The 12,345-nt window shown below is 41.2% G+C and overlaps 1 protein-coding gene across 1 annotated transcript; it reads left to right on the forward strand.

The window, feature by feature from the left end:
* Positions 10,720–11,514, forward strand: LOC109826619 (uncharacterized mitochondrial protein AtMg00810-like). The gene has a single exon (XM_020393642.1). The coding sequence runs from the start codon at positions 10,720–10,722 to the stop codon at positions 11,512–11,514; it is 795 nt and encodes a 264-aa protein (XP_020249231.1).

The raw sequence follows: 12,345 nt of genomic DNA on the forward strand, positions 1-12,345 counted from the left end.
ATTAACTACAGTGGAGCCCATATCCCAACTTATCAACAACCATTAATGATCTCTGTTCTCCTTTGGTCTTAGGGAGGGTCTGAACAAATCAAATCAGATCCCAGAGCTTTCCCTTTCGTTCGTTATAATGGAGAGGAGAAGGACGCGGATCGATGACTGGGCCAAACGGGCAGCGGGGAAGGTGAAGGTGGCGGCGGATCTGAGGTAGAAGAAGAGGGCGGTGGAGTGGGTTGGGTGCGGTTGCAGGAGAGGACGAGTGGTTGGTTTGGTGAGGGACAGCAGGCGCTCGAGTTCGTCGCCGGCTAAGGAGGAAGGGAGGGCGGATCTGGAGATGGGTTTGATGACGAAGGGATGGGAGGTGGTCAGAGGGGAATCGAGCGACGGTTGGTCGGCGTTGGGTGCAGTTGTAGGGGAGGAGGTGGCGTTGGACGGCAGTGGAGGCGGTGGCGGGGGGGGCGGGTAAGCTCATATGTGAGGTAATCACCTTTGGATCGCCAAATCAGTCTTGGAGGCGAGTCAATGTTCCTCTGCCTATGCGTCCTGGTGCGATCATTGATCACAAATATAATCCATTTAGAATTGGTCAAATCTTATTCTGGGTCGATGGGCATTCCAGTATGTATCCTTTTAATGGTGTATTCAATCCTTCAAAGCATCATATCATGTCCATGGATGTGGTGAAAGAGGAGTTTCGAAGAATAAAACCCCCAAATTTTACCACGCAGATTTGTTGCCTCCTCGATTGGGGAGGAAAATTAGCCTTGTTCAACTTTGATAGGATTAAGATTGATGCTTGGGTTTTACAAGATTATGAAGGGCAAGTGTGGATGAAGAAACACTCTATAAGTAATAAGAGGCTTCTGAGGTATTTTTGGACCCATGGGTGGAAAATAGGCTTTATGCTGACTGCTTCTCTGCATGATGGCAAGGTACTGATTTTCAATTCTAGGAACAAAATATATCAGTATGACATTGAATATGACTTATTTGCTCAGGTGAGGACCCATTATGGATATCTTGGGGACAATCCGCAAAATGCCATGATAAGTAAACCTTGTGTTCATGTGAACAGTCTTGTATGGCCATAAAAGTGACGTCTATGTTCTGTAATAATAAGAGGATCTAGTAAGACCTTATGGTAATGGTAATAAATCTGCTGTGGTGTTATGTTTAGTGACTTCTGTCTATTTGGTGGTGATATGTTTATTTGACTGCTGTCTATTTAATGTCTGTCATTTAATATTCTTTAATAGGGTTCTAAATTAAGCAAGATAAATGCTCTCGATTTTCAATGTTCTTTGTTCATAAAACACTGAAGAATAGTTTACCTTAGTAGTCAACTTATTGTTCTTTACTATAAATGTATATAAAGTGTTTATTATTGTTACTGTTGAACATGGTAAGTCAGTCATTTCTTCTTACTGCTTCTTTCTACTGTATGAGTGTGCAAGACTATTGAGTTGTTGTGCATCAATAGTCAGACTTCTTAACTGCTTCTCTCTAATGTTATTTTAAGTTTTCTTTAATTCTTGCTTTCTTTTTTGAATAATAACATAGATAGATCTTACACTCCACTGTTTTTGTAGTTTGTGGTCTACTTAGAACTTGTGGTCTCATATCAAGCAAACCTCTACAAACAGTCTAGGTTACTCTTTTCTCTTATGTCGGCTGAGTTTTTCGTTTTGGTAAAAATATTCTACCTTGTTTTTTTTAGCTATCCTGTCTATAGTATTTATCTTGGGAATATGTTTTTCAATAGAGATGTGGCTGTCAGGTGTCTTTATAGATTTATATTTGGCCATGACATTTTGGGAAGGAAGAAAAGTTGTATTTGCATACAACTCACTCTTTTCCTTAATGATATGCTACCTTACTTCCTTATTTTAGTCCCGGTGTGTTAACATTGCTACAGATTTAATTCCATGACCTGATATCATTTAAGTGTTCTTTTTTAAACGTATCAGATCTATGCTTTTTTTCGTTTCTAGAAGTTTTTCAAATGATATTTGTGACGTATATAGTATTCGTTTAAATCATGATGAATGATGAATATTGCATGTAACGGTTTTCCTCATAATCAGTTTGTGGAGTTATTGTTTCTTGTTTCTAATTTATAGGTTGTTTTGCTATTGTTTTGTTTTAGTTTTTCTTAATTTTGAGAAACCATTCAGGATTAGAACAGTTCTTTCAATTGGGAAGCAATTTTTCAGTGCAGGAGCTAAGGTCTTCTGAGAAGGGCTTTAGTTTCCTACATTCATCTGGAAGTTAATTGCTCTGTCATTTTTTTTGTGGCCTTTTTCTTTTTTATGCTATGTAGCAATTAGGTAGTTAAATCCTCATGCGCATATGAACGACAGGTTATTTATCATACTATTGCAAAGTTGTGATTCATGGATAGTCAGGATAGCATTTTGACACTACCATTGGTGAGCATGCAGTCAGCAAGTCGGTCTAAATTAAAACCAGTAAAGGAAAACTCTTTTGCATTTGAATGTGAGCTTCCAGATTTTCTATCATGCAGTTTTTATATGCCATTTTGAGAAAACTCTTTTGCATTTGAATGTGAGCTTCCAGATTTTCTATCATGCAGTTTTTATATGCCATTTTGACCATGACTTTTTCACTCTCGAGCGATCTAAGTGTTTTCCTTTACTGCTAGTGCAATCTGTTTTGGTGTCAACAAAATTTTTTGGTTAACAGATGCTTGAATTTTTATTTAAACATTATTCATTGATATGTAATGCTGGTGTACTATGGCTGTACCTTCTGTTTTCCTCTTCTTTTTTCTGTTTGGAGTCTCATTTTCTGAGAGTTCTTCCATCATTTAAGAGAAATCAAATTATTTTAAGTATTTGGTGTTAACCAATCAAATTTGAGCACTTAAATATTCATTAAAAATTCGACCCTTGTTCTTGTATTTGTTGGCGCCTGTGGTTAAATCTGGAATAATACAGATATAAAGCAACAAATAACTAAAAGAAATCTGAAGTATAGTAATTTAAATTTTTTTCAACTCAGCTGCTGTGCGTTTGTAAAACGTTGTGCTTAAAGCTATTTTTGGCCTACTCCGGTGCAAGGATCCCAAGACCAAATTGCTTCCAGGAACAGCAGTCCAGTACTCTGGTGTGCACCAACCTAGTACTGTCAAGATCTCCTCGATCTATAAGGCAAAGATCTCCTTGATCTCCCTAGACAAAGATCTCCTCGATCTATAAGACCTTCTCGGTCTGGGCACTGTTCCTACTAGCACTAGCTATTCTATAATATATATCTGTATATATTGATTGTTGTTTTTGGAATAAATTTTCCTTAAGGATTTGAGGTCTATTTATAGCGTTTGGGAAAACACTATGCACTAATAAAATATTATTAGTGGGATCCGTCACTAATAATATTTTATCGGTGGGACCCACCACCTTTTATAATTTTCAAACGAATTTGGCACCGCCCTTTTTACTCTGTCAAAAAATACGGTTGCAGCATCCTTAAATCACGTTTTAATTATATTTTTCAAAGTATGCTGGACCCATCATTTTGTTTTTTTTTCTTTCAAAGAAGACGGCAACATCTTTTCAAAAAGCCATTTCTGATTAAAAAATTATCAACAATCCCCTACAAATTTTTTTAAACTAGTGTCGTGTAATGGTGCCGTCGTTTCAATCGTTGTGCGTAAGGTAGATGTCGCAAAGACTTGAATCCCCTTTAGACCAACTGAATAAAAGATCTATGCATGGTGTCGTAGAGACTTGAACCAACACATGTCTAAAAATCCAGCGATCACACATGATCAAACTTATCTGTGGTAGTTTTTACTTTGAACCACATTTGTCTTTGTCTTTGCCTTTGCACATTTATGGCTCTGTGCATATCCTGGTTTCTGCTAGAGCTCTAGGTATCTTTCCACAAGACACCATAGGAGACGGCCAAATCTCGACCCATGCATAGGTGAGTTCTTTAGGCATGTTTCATATCAAACATCCCGCATCCGAAATGCTTTGAACTCATTAAGGCTTAATAACCATCCTCTCTCATGATAGGATTCTAGGTGAGTCCTTTAGGTGTGTTTCCTATCTAACACCCTGCATTCAAAATACTTTGGACTCATTAAGGCTTAACAGCCATCCCCTTTATAAGATAGGATTCTAGGTAAAAAGATCAAAGTTTTACTCGGGTAGTTCAGCCAGGTAAGGATATTATTAGAGGTTAATCAAAGATCAATTAAGTACCTCGTTCCTTACGGAGCGCGTTACGCAACCCCCAAACCTTGCCTTAGACACCGACTAATCCAAGAAAACTTGAACCCTTTCACTTGTAAATCTTACTTGACTTTTGAACCATTTATCTTGTCATTAGTAGCATAAGCTTTGAACTAATAACTAGATGTAAATGGTAAGTATTTGTAAGACTCACCAAACTTTATAAATCTTACTTAACTTTTGAACTGATTATTTTATTATTAGTAGCATAAGCTTTGAACTATTAACTTAATAAACATGGTAAGTATCTGTAAGATTTACAAAACTTTGAGACCCATCCCAGCAGACGTCCTTTCGATTATGTCTTTTTTCAGACCCTTAGTCAAAGGATCAGCCACATTCTCTGAAGATCGAACGTTAATCACAGAGATGACTCTTTGACAAATGAGCTCTCTCAAATAGCCATGCTTCAGACGAATGGCCCGTTTCTTTCCATTGAACATTGAGTTTGCTACCACAGCACTCGCCGCTTGATTATCACAATAGATAGTAATTGTACCTTGCAATTCCGTCAATGGAAGGTCTCGGAGAATACAACTGAGCCACTCAGCTTCATCTCCTGCAACACAGAGTGCAAAGAATTCAGATTCCATCGATGACTGTGTAATCATGGTCTGTTTCTTAGACTTCCATGAGACGGCAGCTCTACTCATGATGAAGACAAATCCTCCAGTAGATCTGCACTCATCTGGTTCTAAGCACCAGCTCGCATCTGAATAGCCTTCGATTACACCTGGATATCCAATGTAGAATAGGCCCAGACTTGTAGTTCCTTTCAAGTATCTCATCAATCTCTGGACATCATCCCAATGAAGCTTTTCAGGATTACTTGTGAACCTACTAAGCATTCCTATAGCGAATGCTATATCTGGTCTTGTGCAGCTCATCGCGTACATAAGACTCCCAATGATCTTTGAGTACCTCAGCTGCTCTACTGGTCTTCCAGTGTTCAGTCGAAGCTTCTTATTGTAATCATATGACACTGACAGTTCTGGCAGGTCGTAGTAGCCATACTTTCTTAGCATGCTCTCGACATAATGAGATTGAGATAATCCAATACCATCTTCAGAGTATATGATTTTGATTCCGAGAATCACGTCCGCAGTTTCAGGACCTTCATGCTGAATTGTGCTGAGAAATTTCTTGGTAGATGTTACTATCTCCAAATCACTCCCGATGATGAGCATATCATCCACATAAAGGTAAATAACCACCACCTTTTCTTCAGCGACCTTGATGTATAGGCACTTGTCAGATTCACTGACTTGATACCCATTGTTGCGGACAACCCCATCGAACTTCTCATGCCAGAGTTTTGGTGCCTGCTTAAGTCCATATAATGACTTAACAAGTTTACAAACCTTACCAGGTGGAGCATTAAGTCCTTTTGATTTCTCCATGTAGATTTCTTCTGTGAGATCTCCATTGAGAAATGCAGTCTTCACATCCATCTGATGTATATGTAGATTTCTTCTGTGAGATCTCCATTGAGAAATGCAGTCTTCACATCCATCTGATGTATGACGAACATTTTAATTGTCGCCCATACGATAAGCACTCTGATGGTAGTGATCCTGCAAACTGGTGCATAGATATCAAAGAAATCTATACATTTTTTATGAGAGAATCCTTATACATTTTTTATGAGAGAATCCTTTCGCCACCAGTTTTGCTTTGTACTTTTCAATAGTACCATCAGGTATACATTTTTTATGAGAGAATCCTTTCGCCACCAGTTTTGCTTTGTACTTTTCAATAGTACCATCAGGACGAAGTTTCTTCTTGAAGATCCACTTGCAACTGATAGGACTTGCACCTTGAGGTACATCCACCAGCTCCCAAGTGTGATTTTGGATCAATGAATCCATCTCATCATCTACAGCTTCTTTCCACAGAAGAACGTCTGTTGACTGCATTGCTTCTTGAAAAGTCTATGGATCTCCTTCCACATTATAGGTGATGAAGTCATCTCCAAAATCTTTCTGTCTTCTGACGCGCTTGAAAGATGGTTCGATAACTCCTTCATCATTGACTGGCTCCTCTTGTGCATCTGATGTACTAGCATTCTCTGCTACATCTTTGAGCAATAAACCTTTATGTTTGATAAACTTATCCTCAAAGAATTCTGCATCCCGAGCTTCAATGATGGAGTTGGTTCCAAGGTCCAGGAATCTGCATGCATTGCTATCTCCAGCAAAGCTAAGAAATACACATTTGTTTGCCTTTGGTCCGAGCTTAGGTCTTCTGATATCTGGTATTCGAAAGTATGCGAGACACCCTAACACTTTGAGACTATTCAAAGAATTTGGATATCCCAACCATAACTGTTGAGTTATTTAGATAGTGATTAGTCAATGTTGTAAGGACCTATTTGTAAGAGTGCACTTATATAAAAATGGTACCTCTCTATGAGAAACTAACCCTAATTCTTACCCAAAAGTCTTCATGGTATCAGAGCCATGTGACGGCGTCACCCGTGTCTCTCGCCTCTAATCCTTCTCGCGAGCTAGGCGTGATCGGGGTCTCAAGACGACGGAGAACCGCTGTTGCTGATCTCAAGACGACGAAGACGACGAAAGCTGACGAAGCCCGACGATCCGCCGCTGAGCCGACCGGTTCCCGACGAGATCCGCTGTCGCTAACTCAAGACGACGAAGAACCCCCCTCGGATCCAACGAGATCCGACGAAGATCTGACGAAAACGAGGATCAGACTTGTCTCCGGCGTCCGATCTCCCCTACCGCCGCCTCCCTCCGCCTCATCGCCGCGATCGCATCCTCAGGTTCACTCTCGTATCGCGTTCTTGGGTCGCCTCATCAGCGTTTTTGGTTTGGTTGATTCGATACTTGGAGAGAGAGAGGTTGGGATCAAGGTCAAAGCGATGCGACCAGTCTCCGTCGTTTGTTTCTCTACCATTTTTTTCGATGCTTCCTGCGTATTTATCCGACCAGCTAAGTTTGGCACTTGTTCCTTGGGAAGAGATTGGGCCTGCTGATTTTTTTAAGACTGGTTTGATTGAAGATTAAGTGATATTTGCTTGTCAACTGTAGTTGAAGATTAAGTGATATTTTTTTCAGAGTGGAGACTGGAGATATTTACTTGTAGTTGAGTTGGGTTTGACCTTGTTTCTATGTTGGGTTTGAGATAAGGGCTGTCAACTGTGAAAATGGGAACACCTGTGACTAGTCAGGAATTGAAGGAGATCCTGGAGGGGGTAGCCAGGGTATTTCAGACCAAACTAGAGGAGAATTCTAGTAGGTCGGTTGTGACCACATCGGAGTCGACGCAGGTAATGGAGAGGGTAAAGTTGCTGCCGAATGACATCAAGCTTGAGGGGACAAGAAACTATCTGAGTTGGTCTCGGAGGGCATTGCTGAACCTTCGAATCAAAGGACTTGAAAAGTATGTGAAGGGGGAATGCATTGAGCCGGAGAATAAGACGAGTGCTGAGTGGAACACATGGAGTAATACTAATTCTCTGGTGATTTCTTGGTTGTTGACTTCTGTGTCTCCAACCATAGCTGAGATGGTGGAGTCTATCTCAAGTGCAGCTGATGTCTGGAGGACATTGGAGGGGATGTACTCTGGAGCTGGGAGTGTGATGATGATGATGGAAGTGGAGGAGAAGATTGATGCTAGCACACAAGGGGAGAAGACAGTCCACTAGTATGCAGCAGAGCTACGTCACTTATGGGCGGATTTGGATCACTATGATCTATTATCGCTACAAAATCCGGCAGATGTTCTTTTGGGGAGATAATATCTTGAGCGCAGGCGTGTGGCTCGTTTTCTTAAGGGTCTGAACCCAAAGTTTGAGGGGAGGAGGGCAGCAATGTGCCATCTGTCATCTCTTCCCTCTTTGGATGAGGCTATTGCATCGATGGAACAAGAGGAGATCAGACAGAAGGTGATGACAGGTGAGGCCTCACCTGCTGTCCGCTCGGCATTGGTGGTTCCGGATGCTCACATCAGAGATGATAGAGAGTGCTATAATTGTGGAAAGAAAGGACATCTCAGCTACAATTGCCCTCAACCCCGTAACACTGGTGGCAACCGAGGAGGCAGAGGACAGAGAGGTGGCCGTGCAGGTCGAGGAGGCAGGGGACGTGGAGGCCGAGGAGTTGCTCACCTAGCTGTGGCAGATGAGTCCCAGGCTACTATTGGGATGACTGGAGCTGAAATAACAGAGCTGGAGAAACTACGTCTGTTCAAGCTTCAGGCTGAGAGTTCGAAGGGCAAGAGACAAGTCACTCAGAATCTGGATACAACTACATGCTTTGGTAACTTTATTGGTTATGCTCATGCGAACAAAGGTACACAGGTTCAGGTACTTGCATCCACTAAAACTCATGTTGATTAGATCATAGACTCAGGTGCATCTAGGCATGTCACGGGAACATCTAGTGAGTTTGCATTATATTATCCTAGTAAGCATATGCATCCCGAGACAGTTCAGACTGCTGATGGGACATCTCAACCCATCAGAGGTACTAGCTTAGTCCATTGCACTTCATCTGTTACCTTGTCATCCGTATTGCATGTTCCTTCGTTTCCAGTTAACTTACTCTCAGTTAGCTCTCTCATTGATCAATTAAATTGCACCGTGTTGTTTGATCGAGATTTGTGTGTCTTTCAGGAGAAGGAAACTGGGAGGAGGATTGGGACTGGCATCAGGCGTGATGGTCTTTGGTACTTGGATAGGGAGACTGCAATGATTGCTACTGCTGTTAGCGGAGGGCCAGAGGCAGAAGCGATGCTTCAACATTGCCGGTTAGGGCATTTATCTTTTGAGAGTTTGAATAGATTAGAACCTGAGTTAATGAAGAAAGTGGATAGAAAAGAGTTATTTTGTAATGCATGTGAACTTGGAAAACATACTCGTTCTACTTATAGAATGATTGGTGTTCGAAGTTGTGAACCATTTGCACTTGTCCATTCTGATGTTTGGGGACCATGTCCTGCTACCTCTATTAGTGGTTTTAGATGGTTTGTTACTTTCATTGATTGCTATTCACGTATGGTCTGGATATTCATGATGAAACAGAAATCTGAGGTTTACAAATGTTTTCAAGACTTCTCGGCCTATGTGAAGACACAGTTTGGAGTGCAGGTGAAGATTCTCCGAACAGATAATAGGACTGAGTATGTCAACAAGGAGTTTGCCGTTTTCATCTCTAGTCAGGGAATCATTCATCAAACCACCTGTCCAGACACCCCTGCTCAGAATGGGGTAGCTGAACGTAAGAACATGCATCTACTGGAAGTGGCCCGCCCATTGATGTTGACAATGAATGTGCCTAAGTTTTTATGGAGTGAGGCTGTCATGACATCAGCTTATTTGATCAACAGGATGCCATCAAGAGTGTTAGGGATGAAGACACCATGTGAGATGCTCTTGGGCTCGAATGTTTTTATTGTTCCACCAAGAGTATTTGGATGCACATGTTATGTGAGAGATCACAGAATGATGGTGAGTAAATTGGATCCGCAAGCAGTTAAATGTATTTTTGTTGGCTACTCATCAAGCCAAAAAGGATATAAGTGTCGGTGTCCCACTGAAAGAAGGTTGTTTGTCAGTATGGATGCGACTTTTCGGGAGTTTGAACCTTTTTATGGGGAGAAGACGGAGTTGAGTTCCTTGTTTGGAGATGACTCTACTGATGCTAGTAGAGAGGGGGGGGGGGAAGGGGAAGGACCATGTCCTCTTGAGTCACCGAGTAGTGATGGTACATCGCCGAGTAGTGGTGGCGACTCAGGAGGTGACAGTCAAGGTCAGGGGGAGCTGAGAGTATACACGAGGAGACAGAAACAACAGCATGAGCCGCCTCCTGTGCCTATGCCAGTGCCCACAAATGTTGATGTCCCAAGTCCCTCCTCTCCAGTGACTTCTCCACCTGAGTCGATAGGTAACGAGTTCTTCCCTGATACTTCTAATACTCTCGTCTTGCCCCGCAGAACCCCCAGAGTTAATGCTGGAAAACCTCCAGCTAAGTTTGGTAGTTGGGATACTGACATTGCAAATTATATTTCATATGCATCCATTCTATCTGCATATAAGTCATTCATTGCATCATTGCATTCAGTTCCTGTACCTAACAACTGGCAGGTCGCTAAGCAAGACCCTAAGTGGTTGAGTGCCATGCAAGAGGAACTTCGGGCCTTGAAGAAGAATGATACATGGGAGCTGGTACCTTTGCCAGCTGGGAAGCGTGCTGTCGGATGTAAGTGGGTGTATACAGTTAAGCAAACTCCAGAGGGCAAGATCGACAGATACAAAGCTAGATTGGTTTCTAAAGGCTACAGTCAAATGTACGGCATTGACTATGACGAGACATTTGCTCCAGTAGCAAAGATGAGTACTGTTAGAGTGTTGGTGTCATGTGCTGCCAACTTCAATTGACCACTACATCAGCTAGATGTCAAGAATGCCTTTTTGCATGGAGATCTTCAAGAGGAGGTGTATATGGAGATTCCACCAGGCTTCGCTACTTCTCAAATAGCTGGGAAGGTGTGCAAGTTGAAGAAGTCTTTGTATGAGTTAAAACAGTCTCCGAGGGCATGGTTTGACAGATTCAGGTTGGCGGTCTGCGGTATGGGGTACAAGCAGTGTAATGGGGATCATACTGTGTTTTACAGGCACTCCAAAACTCGTATCACTATTCTGGCGGTCTATGTTGATGATATTGTAATCACTGGAGATGATGTTGAAGAAATCCTAAGATTGAAGAAAAGATTAGGAGAGGAATTTGAAGTTAAAGATCTAGGGCAGTTGAAATACTTTCTGGGAATTGAAATTGCAAGGTCGCGAAAGGGTATAGTGCTTTCTCAGCGGAAGTATGTTCTGGATCTTCTCTCAGAGACAGGGATGTTAGGGTGTAGAGTTGCATCTACTCCTATCGAGCAAAATCATAAGATGTGTGCCGAGGGTGGTGACCCAGTGAGTAAAGAGCAATATCAAAGATTAGTTGGACGACTTATATATTTATGCCATACGAGACCTGATATTACTCATGCCGTGAGTGTGGTGAGTAGATATATGCATGATTCCAGAGAGCAGCATATGAAGGCAGTTCGCAGAATTCTTAGATATATTAAGGGAAGCCCAGGAAATGGGTTGTGGTTCAGAAGTTTTGGACATCTGAGAATTGAAGGCTACTGTGATGCTGATTGGGCGGGTTGTATGGATGATCATAGGTCCACTACAGGCTACTGTGTATTTATTGGAGGCAATCTCGTATCTTGGCGTAGCAAGAAGTAAATGTGGTGGCTAGGTCTATAGCTGAGGCGGAGTACAGTGCTATGACAGTTGGTCTGTGCGAGTTGATGTGGGTCAAAAATATATTATCTGAGCTGCGCTTGTTTAGAAGAGACTCCTTACAACTTTGGTGTGATAACAAATCGGCGATTAATATTGCAAACAATCCAGTTCAGCATGATCGCACCAAACATGTGGAGATCGATCGGTTCTTTATCAAGGAGCAACTGAATAGAGGAGTTCTGACTTTGAACTATGTGAAATCAGAAGAGTAATTAGCTGATTGTTTAACAAATGGATTAGGTTCTAGAGAGTATTGTTGGCCTTCTTGTTTTGATGATGTTTAACAAACAATTTATTACTAATGTTGTTTGTCTAGTGTTTGTGCATTCCTATGTTTTGTAGACAAACAACGTCGTTGGAGGATGGATGGAATAGAGTTTCAACGATCATATCCAAAGGAGGTTGGCGGAATGTCGGTGAAGCCTTGCAATTCAAAGTTAAAGATCAAGTTCAAGCCTCATCCGCGAGTTTACCAAGTTGAGCTACATCGAAGACCAGATCATTGCTTGGATCAAGTTGGGTATATTTAGTATAGGTTTATATTATGTGTGTTATATACTCTAAGCTCAATATTATACTCACACACACATTTATTAGTTTCTTAGTATATATATATATATAGTTATATACATATACATCTTGGTTTTTAGTTTTATCCACAAACAAAGTTTTTACAAATAAATTCCAAAAAAATGTGTATACATGCTTGTTTTCTATGTGGATAAGTTGTTTTGGTTTAATTTCATAGATATGAAACAAATATATTTTCAT

This window comes from Asparagus officinalis, chromosome 10 (assembly GCF_001876935.1).
Source record: "Asparagus officinalis chromosome 10, Aspof.V1, whole genome shotgun sequence".
Classification (NCBI taxonomy): domain Eukaryota; kingdom Viridiplantae; phylum Streptophyta; class Magnoliopsida; order Asparagales; family Asparagaceae; genus Asparagus; species Asparagus officinalis.